Here is a 12,981-nt window from a genome sequence, read left to right as displayed (position 1 = left end):
TGTTACCTATTACACTTGGTATGCGCGTCTGTGCGTCCGCCTGTTGTTTAATAGAATCCTAACTAATGTGACTTACGCTTGCATTGCGATACGTATTTTATCAAATTGTCCATATTCAACTTAAAGAAGGCACGTTTCTGCCTCAATCTTATCATATGATAGCACCTCATATTTTGGTTGATTTCAAAAGTACATTGCTCGCTTTAATTATGCATGCATGCGTGCGATTGTAAGACAGTTTTATGACAGAACGGCGCAGTCTGTCGGTCCGTCGGTCAGCCGCCCTTTCAACGCGCCGATAACCTTATAACACCTGTCTCTAGATGGCGCCAGTCGTAACACGTCGGCACATCACTCGATCTCTACTACAAAAACTCTTATTTACAATAGGCCCTACGTGTATTTCAAAATGTCTCGACTCGAATTGATAGATGAGCTTTCAATTCGACTGAAACTGAAACTTATGATTAGTTGCTTAAATTGCTTAAATTACAAACTCCCGAAAATATATATATATATATATATATATATATATATATATATATATATATATATATATATATATATATATATATATATATATATATATATATATATATATATATTCGATAACATTCAATATATATAACTAAAGAAAAGAGCAAGTTTTTTTTCGGGAGTTTCTAATTTAAGCAATTTTAGCAACTAATCATAAGTTTCAGTTTCAGTTTTTTTTATTCGTCATAATCAAATGACGTGATTCTCAGTGAAAAGAAAGGAATCACCAGAAGAAAATAAATATATACACAAACTTACAAAAGATATTTACAGGAAAAAAGTCCAGGAAATAATTGTACCGTACTATCTGTGCGCATACGATTGCGAACTATCAAATTAGATATAATTTTTAAACCTCAATTTAACGTAGTTCCCTAAATTCATCGATTCCGATTTATTACTTATATCATCAATCATTGATGTATTCCTTGTGTTTGGTTTAACTAAGAACACCCTAGCTCAGGCTTAGGAAATTGAGATACCTGTGCTTCACGTTTTCTAAGTATTCGTTTTCATTGTATGGCTGCGAATGAAAATGTGTTATAATACATGCATAAATGGAATGCATTATTTGGAGGCGAAATCATAATATTAAATATAGTTCAAACTGAAATATCACGTTAAGGCTTCTACAAACATTCGACACCTCGGTTCGACACTGACGATCCCAAAACCCAAAACATTTCGATAAATGAATAATAATCGATAACATTTAATCGATTTCTAATCGGTTTTATAAGTGTTTGAATAAACTACCGACGCCAGTAAATCAAAGCGACTGCGAGATAACCGAATATTATCGCTTTAGGTTCAGGTTTTAGTGGAAACATCAAAGTTCCGGAGAGTAGACGACAGTAGACGGGAAAATTTATAGTCCATTCTTTGTGAGACGGTTTAGAAGAGGGTTCTTCGAAAACTTTATCAAGACTCGGGGTCCGGTTGCCATTAGTTGTAACAAGTCCGCAATAGTGATATCCTTAAAGACTTAACTTCAGTCGTTGCGTAGATAGAATAAACGCGGTCTTAGACCAGTCATAACTCTTTAAGTCATAACCTAGGTCCTGCCTTGTCGCCAGAATAATCGCTTTAAATGCACCGAAGTATACGAAGATTTGCTTATCCTGACCCTACATAAATCTTGTTCATCATCATCGTCATCATCATCGATTTCTGAAGCTCGGGTGCGAAAGCAAAGCTTTACAGGAGAAAAGGTTCCACGTAACACTTGCAAAGTAGACATCGCCAGTCACGGCGGAGCCGCCTTTTTTGCCTTGATTACCTAGAAATCCCATAGATCCAAGGCTGTTTTTCACGGAAATGCCATAAAAATGAGATGATGGAAATGAAATATCAATACGCCATCTATTTCTGAGGAATGTTGTTCGAAAATGGTGTTAACAGTTTTATGGATTTGAAACATATATACGCACGTAGACGTGACCGCTCGTTTATGCGTAGGCTATCATACTAAATTTTACATTGTCATTATTATTGTACATTCAACCCGCCTCGGGGAACTAACTACTATTAGTGACACTTAACAGCCAATCGCACGGGGTTCTTCCCATTTGCTTCGTCGCGTCCAATCAGAGCGGTCGAACAGCTGTCACGTGGTGTAAACTTCTCGGTTAGCGTGCGATTTTCGTATGGAAGTTTTAGTACGATGTGGAACATTGTAACGATAACAACGGAGTCGCCATAGAGAACGTTTATATATTCTTTACACGGCTTGGAGACAGACCGAAAACATTTCACCCGAGACGAGCTGTAGCGACGAATAGAGTTCGGGATTATCGATAAACTCAGCCGCGTCGCTATACGACGCGCAGCAGTGCACAGTAACATGTTCACCATCAGGAGCGGATGGCGAAGTCAAAGTTTTCCGCGGTTAATGCAACTCGCGTTGTTGGTGTGAACGATGGCATGGGGCCGATACCAGAACCTGTCCGGATTTATCATAGCGTGGAAAGTATTTAACCTGATACTTATGTCGTCGGGAATTATCGCGCTTTCTGTGGTCATCTACAGCGTAAGCCTCAGTTACTGCGCCGTCATCAAAACACAGCCGGGGACGCTGTCCGAATCGATCGGTCTGTCGCGCAGGTTTTACCGTTCTGTCGAGGACGATGAAAGCTCGATTCCGCTGGTCGCCGATTCGAACCCGCGCCCGGTGGCGACTAAACGGGGCGATAGAAACGGGCTAAACACGGCTGTGCCGAACGTCAGCCTCCTCAAGTACGAACGGACTAATGCTAGAACTAACGGTGGTGCTATTAAATATAAACGAAAAAATATATCAGTCGGTAACGTTATGGATGTAAGTAGTTATAATAGAAACGACGATGACGATCGCGGAGTAGATATGAAAAGTAAGGATTTGACGAAAAATATTGCTCAAAGTGTAAATATAAACGGTGAGATAGAGAACGCGGATAACGAAGATGAAAATGACGATGAGTACCACGAAAATGAGGAGGACTATGCGGCTCATCTTCATCCGAATCACAAGTTACAAATTTCGCCCGGCTTGGTACGGACTCGATTCGGGGGCACCCGCAAACTACCGACCGCTATTATTATCGGAGTGAAAAAAGGCGGAACGCGAGCTTTACTAGAGTTTCTGCGCATACACCCTGACGTGAGAGCGCCCGGTCCTGAAATTCATTTCTTCGACAGACATTACGACCTGGGATTAGAATGGTACCGGTAAGTTGAATTCAATGTTCTGATATATTTTGACAGTATATTAAACTTAATCGTCATTTGTCAGTTAGAATTAGATTATAAAAATCAACGCATATTGATACGTTTGTTAAGATGAGTGAAAATCTCAACTCGGGTAAAATACCTTGAAGGAATAGAGAACTAGAGAGAGATCCTTCATTTCTTCAAGGCAAAACTTGAAAAAAAAATCTAGCATAAATCAATGAATTCCTGTGTGGAAAGGTGCACAAAACTGGCCTTAAAGATCTCATGAAGCAAAGGCTGTAGTCGTTACCATCCTCTTGATTCTAACGCTATATCGGTCAGCAAAATGACAAACCCAGTTGTATAGTTCATCGATGAACTATTTGGATTGAAATGTCATTTTGAAACCGCGCATGAACTGATGAATGAAACTAGGGGGACGCATATATAGTTTCCGTGTTTTACGCCGGATATCGATGTACCTGGCGCCTCTTGACGTCGTTTTACAAATGTAATAACCGCTGCAACAATACTTAACGTTAAGCGTTATAAGTGTTCGGTTACAAATTATGCGTTTACCGGGTGTGATATAGCGTACGTTTATATGTATCACGCTTATATTACTAAGGTAACAAATGTTAGAATTGTTAGCGTTACTAAGTTGTTCGTACGTTTAATAGACGCGCAGCGTTTACGTACGTCAATCAACGCTGAAACGCTTCAGACGCTGAGCTATCTGCGAGTTTGCCCGGAGCCGACACCGCGGCGACTTAACAACCGCGGCCCTAGGTGTGGCGCTAATTTCTTTTGTCTGTTCTATGTGTTCGCTGGCGAATGTTCGACCAGGGTTTCGGACCCGCGATGACTCCCGAGAATATCCATAGCATAATTGAATCAATTTGCTTAAACACGTTTATTCAATATTACTGTCCGGAGTTGTATAATGTTATAACACATCTGATAACGGTTTCAGTGAAAGTGTTTAATTAAATGCTAATCTATTTAATTGTAATAACATTGTGCTGATAAATGTTACTAGACAGGGCTTGTCTGGAGGCTCAGACTCGGTTATACTCCCGCAGAAATAGAATCATCTTTCCCGTGTTCTAACTCAGGCGCAATCCAGTCGCCGTAAAATAACGCCATATTCACCCTCGCTCCGAGGGGAGATCGGATTATCGAATTTTTTTTTGTTTGTTTCGCCGAAACTCGGATGGAATTATCGAGATATCTCTCCGAACTTCGAGTCGCCTGTAGGAGTCGGCGGGTTTCATATTACCATATGATCATATATCATCAATTTACTGATTTTTTGTCTATCAGAAATATTTCCAGTTCATGTGTGGGCTGTTAATTCGCACAGACCTCTACGTACTTTTGCGTTGATCTTGTTTATACATTAGTAAGATCTATTACGCGTTATTTATGTGCTATTTACACTATATAATCGCTATTTATCACATTATACACATATATTTCTTTGATTTCTGCTTTAATATGATTGACTCGGTGTCAGAAGTCTGTTTAATATTTACCTGCCAAATATTCAGACAACTAGGCCACAACTACGGCTCGAATAGCTTCACAGAAAATACGTATGTCTTATTCCGACTCGGCTTTGTTGGTCTCGCCTAAAAATCGCGAAATGTTCAAATGCTTTGTCGAATATAAAAGTCTTATCAGCGCATGCGAGCTATCGGTTATCACTTGGGCGAAATTTGATTATAGAACTGTGTGCTTTGGTTCGATGTGTTTATTTTAAAAATGTTAATTTGACGCATTTGGGCCAACAATGAACAGAACACCGAACGCTGCCTCTGTGAATTAAGTGTCGAGCAGATTTTACACCACACTGTGGAAAATGTTTGCGTAAACAAGTATATTTTCATTGTATCGGACTGATTGGAACATTTGCGGCGTCTATCCGTAGATTAAACCTGATTTAGTTTCGTAAAACAGAGATTGATAACCGGTAAAATGCGTCGCGCGAGTTTCATAAGTGCGGGAAAATTAATTACTGGCTGCCGTTTGGAATTCAATCGCGGGCGTTTCTCATAGAGGGGAGTATTTCTTCTACTTCTATGCGAGTATTTATTAGATACCCACAGATTTATAGATTTTCAATACCGTCAGCGAAACTGGACCCGTTATATCTACTGAAATCTAATTAAAATAGAATATACAGATATATACGTTTATAAAGCGAGACGGCGCAGATCGATAAATCTTGCTCGGCGCTTTCTCTCTGAGGGGCGCCGGTAAATCTAAACTGATATTGCCGATACTTCATCGATCGCTCTCTAGGAATCTCTCTCTCTCTCTCTATATATATATATATAGCTCTCATACATAGGGATGGCGTTTGTCGACAGGAATCTTATCTCCGAGTGACTTATCAGCAGTGAACCCCGATGGGATGAAATTTGTTATGCAACGTATTGAGTTGCATATTGAACAATATTAGCGGTTGAGAGCCCTCTCTTCCCTGATTAGCTTACCTGATTCGGGTTGGCACACCTCTACGTTTGAGTGTGTCGACTCTCGTGATTGTAACAACCGGGGGCCTCCTTGAAACCGACTACGAATCAAAATGTAATCAGCAGGTCGGATCAGGTTTTAACGTTGTACGAATCATTCCGACTTTTTCTTTCCACGAACGCAAATTTTCTTTTCAATTAGAAAATTATAGATTTGTGGTGTATCTTCAAACCTACGGTAAACACTATTTTTTTCCCAATAGCGAATTGCTTGAAGTGGCTTAACGATGTAAAATCACTGCTGTCATTGAACTTGAACCGATTTCGACGATAAATCAACAATCGGCATCTGCTCTAGCGTCGAATTGAAAATCATGTTACATTTCGTTCGACATTCTTTTGTTTTAAACCCGTTGTCGCCGATACAAGCCATTAAATAGGGGACAATGGTGTATACTTTAATGGATCTCGATGCATCTTTTATTTACGTGTAAACTCGTCTTTGTTCTTGGCTTAATTTTGATCCTTTGATGATATTTAAGGCCTAAAGAACAAGGCGATTATCCGCCCCGAGACTTGACTGATAGCAGGCCGTGCCGAAGTGAATCAACGTTTCATTAAAGCGCAATACTGATTTAAAACAGCGATCTAGCGAGCTTCCGCAAATCCTGTATGAAGATTTGGTCGAATTGGATGCAATTGTCGTCGATATGCAAATACGAGCCTTAGATATTTGATTGAAAATAGAAATTCTGGCGCGTTACGCGTGTTACTTGGGTTTTTAAAACTAGGAATATATGCGTATGGCCTGAGCTTCCACGATTGATTCAGTGGTGCCGGGTATTAACCGGGGAGTGATGAGGTCTCGGTATACGCTGCAGCGAGCGGCATCTCAATCTCATTAATTATCTGACTTTGTTTAATTATTTATACATCGGTCTTATTGCCATTAAAAGCTCCAATACATTAATATGTAAACAGGTAATGAGGCTATTCCGTGTTTTGATGATCGCAGACAAACTTATTTTTTATGTGTGCCCTTCGGACGAATCTTTCGCGGTGGTTTTCAATTTTGCTTGTGTCGTTGATTAACTGTTTGTCTTTCCTCTGATTGTAATTTTACATTTTTGCCTCTCTGTTTCGTAAATAAATAAGAATTGGAATTATCGGTAAGAAAAATGAGGAACCTGCACCTGAAATATTGAAGATTTGGCTGGCAAAGATCCACGGAACTACTATGCCAATCGCGGAGTAGAAATTGAATGAAATGTATGTGGGTCCTGTAATAATGGACGGATCCGGGAGCCTAGGTGATCGAAAATGAACTAACTTTGCAAGGGAAATAGCGCTAAAAAACTGAGTGCTCGTCGCGCCATCTGGAGAGATAAGGTCACCATTATCAACTTGCCGGAATAGCGTAAATTTCGCGTAAAATTGTTAATTTACAAACAATTCTCGAAATTTATATTGAAATTGAAATCAAAATTTAATTTCCTTAGAATATTCTACATAATGGACGATATTACAAATATGAGTTAACGAATATCTATTGTGGTTCGTCTTTATAAAGTATCAAGACGTCATCGACGTATTATAAAATATCAGTCGCTGAAAACACCGTTAATGACCCATAATCAATATCGAAACTAGGATATGTATCAATAAATTCCGTTAATTCGGATGAATTGTGTATAGATATTCCACACCCTAGGTAATAAGCGATAGATATGAATGAAACGAATCGAATCCGAAACCGGGGCAAATTGTCACGGAGATTCAAGGTGTGTCATAAGAATACCTAGCTCCTGTGTTATGAGCAGGTTTGTTGACTGTGTATAGGCGATTCTTTTTTTTTCACACAGACTTAAATACGCGAACGACTGTTCTTTGTGTAAATACGCCGAGAGACATGGTTTATGACAGGTTTCTCGAAAAGCGGGTTCGACTCCCCGCGATTCGAGCTGTCAATTTCATCTACCAATCGAGTTACACAATGCTCGGTCCTTCGCAGAGAAAATCGCAGAGTAACGCACGACAGAGATCTCACGTTGAGAACCCCTGTGAGGCCTAGTCGATACCGGCGAGCTCGTCTAGTTGCAGGGGGGCTTTATCCGCTCGTAAATAGGTCATCCATTTAAAGGTTACATCGGAAATTATACCTCGAGTTCAATCTGAATACCTACAGTTGAAAAGTTCGTGCGTGCACTATATTTGATCGCCTCGTTTGAATTTGAATATGAATTGCTATGAAGTGGACACTGCCCGGGACTGATAAGTTGCGTCATAGATTCCTATCCCATTCGCTCCAATCATTGGTATTCGTGGTTGTATAACAATAATCTCAGTTCACGGAGTAGTTGAAGAACGAATAGTGTTGTCACTTCCGCCACAAACTGTGCAGATGCAAAGCCAAGTTTTTATCAGCTTATATCTTGTAAACTAGAACGCAAGTCCCAACAGTTTTCGACTGAGAAGGCGCGTGGCTTTCAGATGATATAAGTTTGGCGTCCATACCGCCGTTTAGCAATACTTAGAGGGGGTTTGCCACGGTTGTTCCCATATGGAGCCCACAGACGTGTTCTCCACGCGTGTCCATTAGTGGGTCTCCGTTGTCGTCTCTAGGTTGATCGTTTTCTATCTAGGAGTCTCGGTGCAACCAGTTATAGGTCGAATTCAACCGATAAATTTTCCTGCCCGCTGATTGAAATTGCCTCCGCTATCCTCATGGGGGAGTTCGTCGATCACGTACGTTGATCATTTAAATAGATAATTCTACCGAAAAGGATACGTTCGCGGACTCCATAGACAGTCCAATTTCATTGTCTACTGGAACGAGCAAATGCCACACGCAAATGCCCGTTGTCCGAAATATGACGCAAAATCCACACGTTACGTCATCGCCTGTGGGTCGTACCTTATTAACGGGTCATTAAACAGACAAACTGGTATTAATCGATATAAATCCATTCCGATATCTAGATATTGATTCATATGAATAAACCACTTCAAAAGCTATACCTCTCGGTGTATGTGTATATGGATGAATATGATGGTGGATATATGGCGCGGGGATATTTGATCGAGTTGCCTAAAGCCATACGTGAACTTGGTATATTGTCTCATTATTGCGATACACCCGGACTATTGTAATGATGACCCGCGGTCAGTAAACGGTCTCAATAATTATCCGCATAGTGTAACTGTACACTCGCTTGCCGCCGGTGGAATTCAAGACAAAAGAACGGATTCCACGACGTCGGTGCCATTTTCACTTTTGTTTAGGGTTACGTTGTTGAAGTCATGACAAAGATGTTCAACTTGGAATTGAGAATACGGGATGGATTCCGCGACCACGATCGGATAATTGACTGTATTTGTCTAACCTTACTAAGGTTCTGCTCCTCATTCTCTTAGCTCTCATTTTCGTTCTCCTCTCACGGGCTGTGGTTCGGCAAAATCAATACCGGTACAAGTTAAGTGCTGCACATTTTATGGGTTATATTGAAGACGCTTTGATCAATTCTCTTACGGATTTGGTATGTATGTGTATCCCCCTACGGCCTATCATGACAAGAAAAATTTGGTCGATCGGAAACAAGATGGCCGTGTGACCATATTGTTCCAAAACTTTTAGGTCTGATACCTTATATAAGCCTCTAGCTTCTTTTTGTGGTTTGTCATATAACTTTAAGAAATTTAAGGTCGGTAAGATCCGATCGAAGACGTTGTTGACGAAACAATCTGATCATTGTATCGATTCATTCTTACTCGGCCAGCAGCTAGTCCAGTTTTATCAGTTCTTGTTGAGGATGGTTATTTTAGACCACTGCCCAAATAAAGTGGGCATGGCGTCCCTGATCCACTGGTTTATGCTTGGTTCCCACTCATTTTTTCCTGTTCCGTCTCGTCCTTTCTCCCTTCTTAATCCATCTCTCCCTCGTCTATCTCTCCCTGTATTCTTGTCGCTTCCCTCGTCTCCCTACGTATAAACTCTCGACGGTTTACTTGGTTGGATGGTCATTAGTTATTTCTGCATCACCGGAGCGACTAGCAATATACGGAGAAGCCAAATGATCTTCTCCGCCAGTCGTTTATACCGGCTCATTTATATATTTACAAACTAGCTCGACATGCCCTCTCTAATCTTCCTCATATCTCAGAACCTGAAGGTTTTTTTCTATCCGCAGCGGCAGTCCTGTAGAAAATCGGCAGGCTAGCCACAGTTCTGCCGTGTATTAAGTATTAGAGCAGAACCATTTTCAACATTTTATAGGACTGATTACGTGCAAGCCTGCATCGTCCTGAAGTCATAAGATAGAGAAATTTCAATCGAATGCAAGACGATAGTAGAATTCAAGAAATTAATTTGACGTAGTTACGTTTCGACCTCGATTGGTGTGAAGGGCGGTGTGTTTTCTGGTATATGTTATTAAGAAGGCCTTGAGTAATCCAACCGGAGATGAAGTGAAGGATGTAATCACGCGAAGACAAGATCAACGCTCTACAACAATCATGTGTCATGTGATCAGCGGCGTCGTTATTAACGACCTTGGAACAGGTCGCCCTGTAATACGTACTCGCATCTAGTAAGGTTGACATATAGAATTATCGGACTGGCGCCAGAAACGCAATCTCGCCGCCGACGTCACTGAGTCACACATTTAACGGTCACATTTCAGACGTTCGTCATTACAACGTGTTAATGTTACATTCTACGCGCCGTGGTGGATATCAATTAAAACGATAACTAACGCATTGTAGTTGGGTGCAGACGTCACTATGGCCGTATCAACTGCGTATTCCGTGCACTGTCGGGCGGGTGTGCCTTGAGGCTGTAGAGTCGTGAAGAGAGAGACAATCTAGGCGCGGGCCATATTTGATAAGGGCCTAATCCGTGCCAATTTTTCCCAGGCCAAATCATATCCGTGTGTTCGACATGTGAAACACACGTCAACCTTATAGCCGCGATCACACACGCATTTTTGGCAAGGAACAACTGTTCACGCGGATGCTAAAGGGGCCCGTAACTGTTTTGTGTGGGCCAAATTGGGCCTGACCAAAAACCTAGTCCCACCAGGCCCAAGTCCAAGTAAACCACGAGCCAATACATTGCGTGTGAATTGCAACTTGTTCCGGAAGTGACTCACTTTCCTTTGTTTTGTATCGAATGAGTGGTTTACGTGTGCACGCTGTCTAATTAGGCACAGGCCAAATTTGACTCGGGCCTGATGCGTGCCGATTTGGACCGGTCCAAATCGTCTTCGTGTGATCGAGGCTTATAAACCACACGCCTTGCATCGTCTCCAACACAAATTCTTTGATTTTATTGTGTCACTAATTGACTGATTTGGAATATGTAACTGGTCGAAGTAACCAAATATGTGAACAAGTTTAGCGCCACAAGCATTTAGGCCAGAATATAGAAATCTTTTTTCGTTTCACCGATTTCGTCATAATATGAACACTGCCGAACTCGGCATTATAGGTGTTAAGTAGGATTAGAATGTCATCTAAACTGCTCTTCAAAAACAGTTCAACAGCCCTTCGGTGTACGTAATTTCCGTTTTTCTTTCTCCAGCTCGCTTTATTGTTTTTTCGTCATTGTGAGACTATAAGGGATCCACTCGGGCCCGCTATACGCACTCGATGACTGCAAAATGAGATTTTTTTTATTCTTTAGCGACGAACGAACCAGTTTTGTGTATGGAATAAAAGATTCTTAACTATTTCGCGGCGCGTTAGTTCCATTACGATTTCGTCGTTGAGCTCCGCGCTCATATATGCAACCAAAAACGCGGTTACTCGATTCACGGAAAGAGGACACTTCTTTAAGATCTCGATAACTAGGCAATACTGGGGATAGCCTAGCGCACAAAGCAAATGGGTCTGGCTATTTCACATGGCTCAGGATGGCCTATAAATGAAATTTAGAAAATTCCAAAGAATTACAACGGAAATTGGGATTCGACCTCTAAGACATCGGATAGTGTAAGCGTATAACGCTTTACCAACTGAACCACGAAGCCGAACTGCTGAAATCGGTTCTGTTTAACTACTTATAGCCTCATCCTAACCCCCTGGACCCTCTAGACCCTACGCAATTCCGATTGAAAAAGCCCCCATTTTTAAAGGTCATCCTGAGCCATGTGAAATAGTCAAACCAAAAGCGATTTAAGACATGAACCGAAAACCCGAAACCGATTTGTGTGTATGCTATACGAGTAATCATCCAAACGCGATAATTGGTCTATTAGTCGAATAAAACACTCTGATCAGTGCGTGTCAACTGTAGATAAACTAAAAAGTCCCACAATATAACTTCATGCGAAAAATTGTCATCAAAGCCTTCACGTGTTTTATGGTAGGCCCCTATTATCGCTTGAAAAATTTTTCTTTGGCTGTTCATAACCTAATTCGGTGTTGGTTAAGATTTCAGATTATCCAGTATAGTAGTATCTTAAGTATATTTATTTTTCATCATCCATAACAGTGTATGAAGTCGATACATCTGGAAGTAGTGAAATGATGACATTAGGATGGGCTGTATCTACTAACAAAACCTATGGATGCGATTTTCTTTCGAAAGGCGAAGTGTATCATTCATTGTACCAGGGAAGCGCGATTGTATACGTATCGATCCGTTATTGAATAGCGGTGATCATCGTCGCGGCTTTCAGGTAAACAAACGCAGTTTTGTCCTTTGTCCTCGCCGGTTTTCTCCACAGGAACGACGAAGACAGCCATACATTCTATATCGAATTGCCAATGATTACGATCTGTATACACGTATTAACACAATAATGCGAGATTATTTGATTATCAAACGATTATTACCAACGCGTGTGTTAGACGTAGTTGCCCTCGTCTGCCGGCTGGCCACGTGACCACAACCCGTTAGTTATTGTTGCCCTGCTACAATGAAACCTGCTAATAAAGTGTGGCTTCAAATATCTCGGAGTAGATAATTAGAATTTTAAATCAGTGGTGTCAACAATTCATTTCAATGGGTTCCAACGATTCTAAATCCGGTAATACAAACATATATTAGCTCTCCTTTCTTTCAACCACAATTACTTCATTATTTCAGCCATGAATTTGTTAGCATATTGTACATCTACTCGACTTAAGCCGCGAGATTTTGGCCAGCAGGTTTCCGGTGATGATGAGGTGTTCTTCAGTTTCTGACATGGTAACCGAGGCCTTCTAATATGATTGAAATACACGCCTCACAACTTCACAAATATCCCCCTAGCACTTCTATTTCTATAAAATAGGGATG

At 40.9% G+C, this 12,981-nt stretch overlaps 1 protein-coding gene across 1 annotated transcript in view; it reads left to right on the top strand.

The window, feature by feature from the left end:
- Positions 1-2,210: 2,210 nt before the first annotated feature.
- The window catches only part of LOC141904288 (heparan sulfate glucosamine 3-O-sulfotransferase 6-like), a 28,924-nt gene continuing 18,153 nt past the window's right edge, over positions 2,211-12,981 (top strand). The window contains exon 1 of the mRNA XM_074792867.1: positions 2,211-3,243. Coding sequence (XP_074648968.1) covers positions 2,456-3,243 — 788 coding nt within the window. The 5' untranslated portion in view covers positions 2,211-2,455. The remainder of the gene's footprint in view (positions 3,244-12,981) is intronic.

The sequence above is a fragment of the Tubulanus polymorphus genome, chromosome 4, assembly GCF_964204645.1.
Source record: "Tubulanus polymorphus chromosome 4, tnTubPoly1.2, whole genome shotgun sequence".
Classification (NCBI taxonomy): Eukaryota; Metazoa; Nemertea; class Palaeonemertea; order Tubulaniformes; family Tubulanidae; genus Tubulanus; species Tubulanus polymorphus.
The sequence above is the reverse complement of the archived record's forward strand: the minus strand, read 5'-3'. Positions and strand labels throughout refer to the sequence as shown.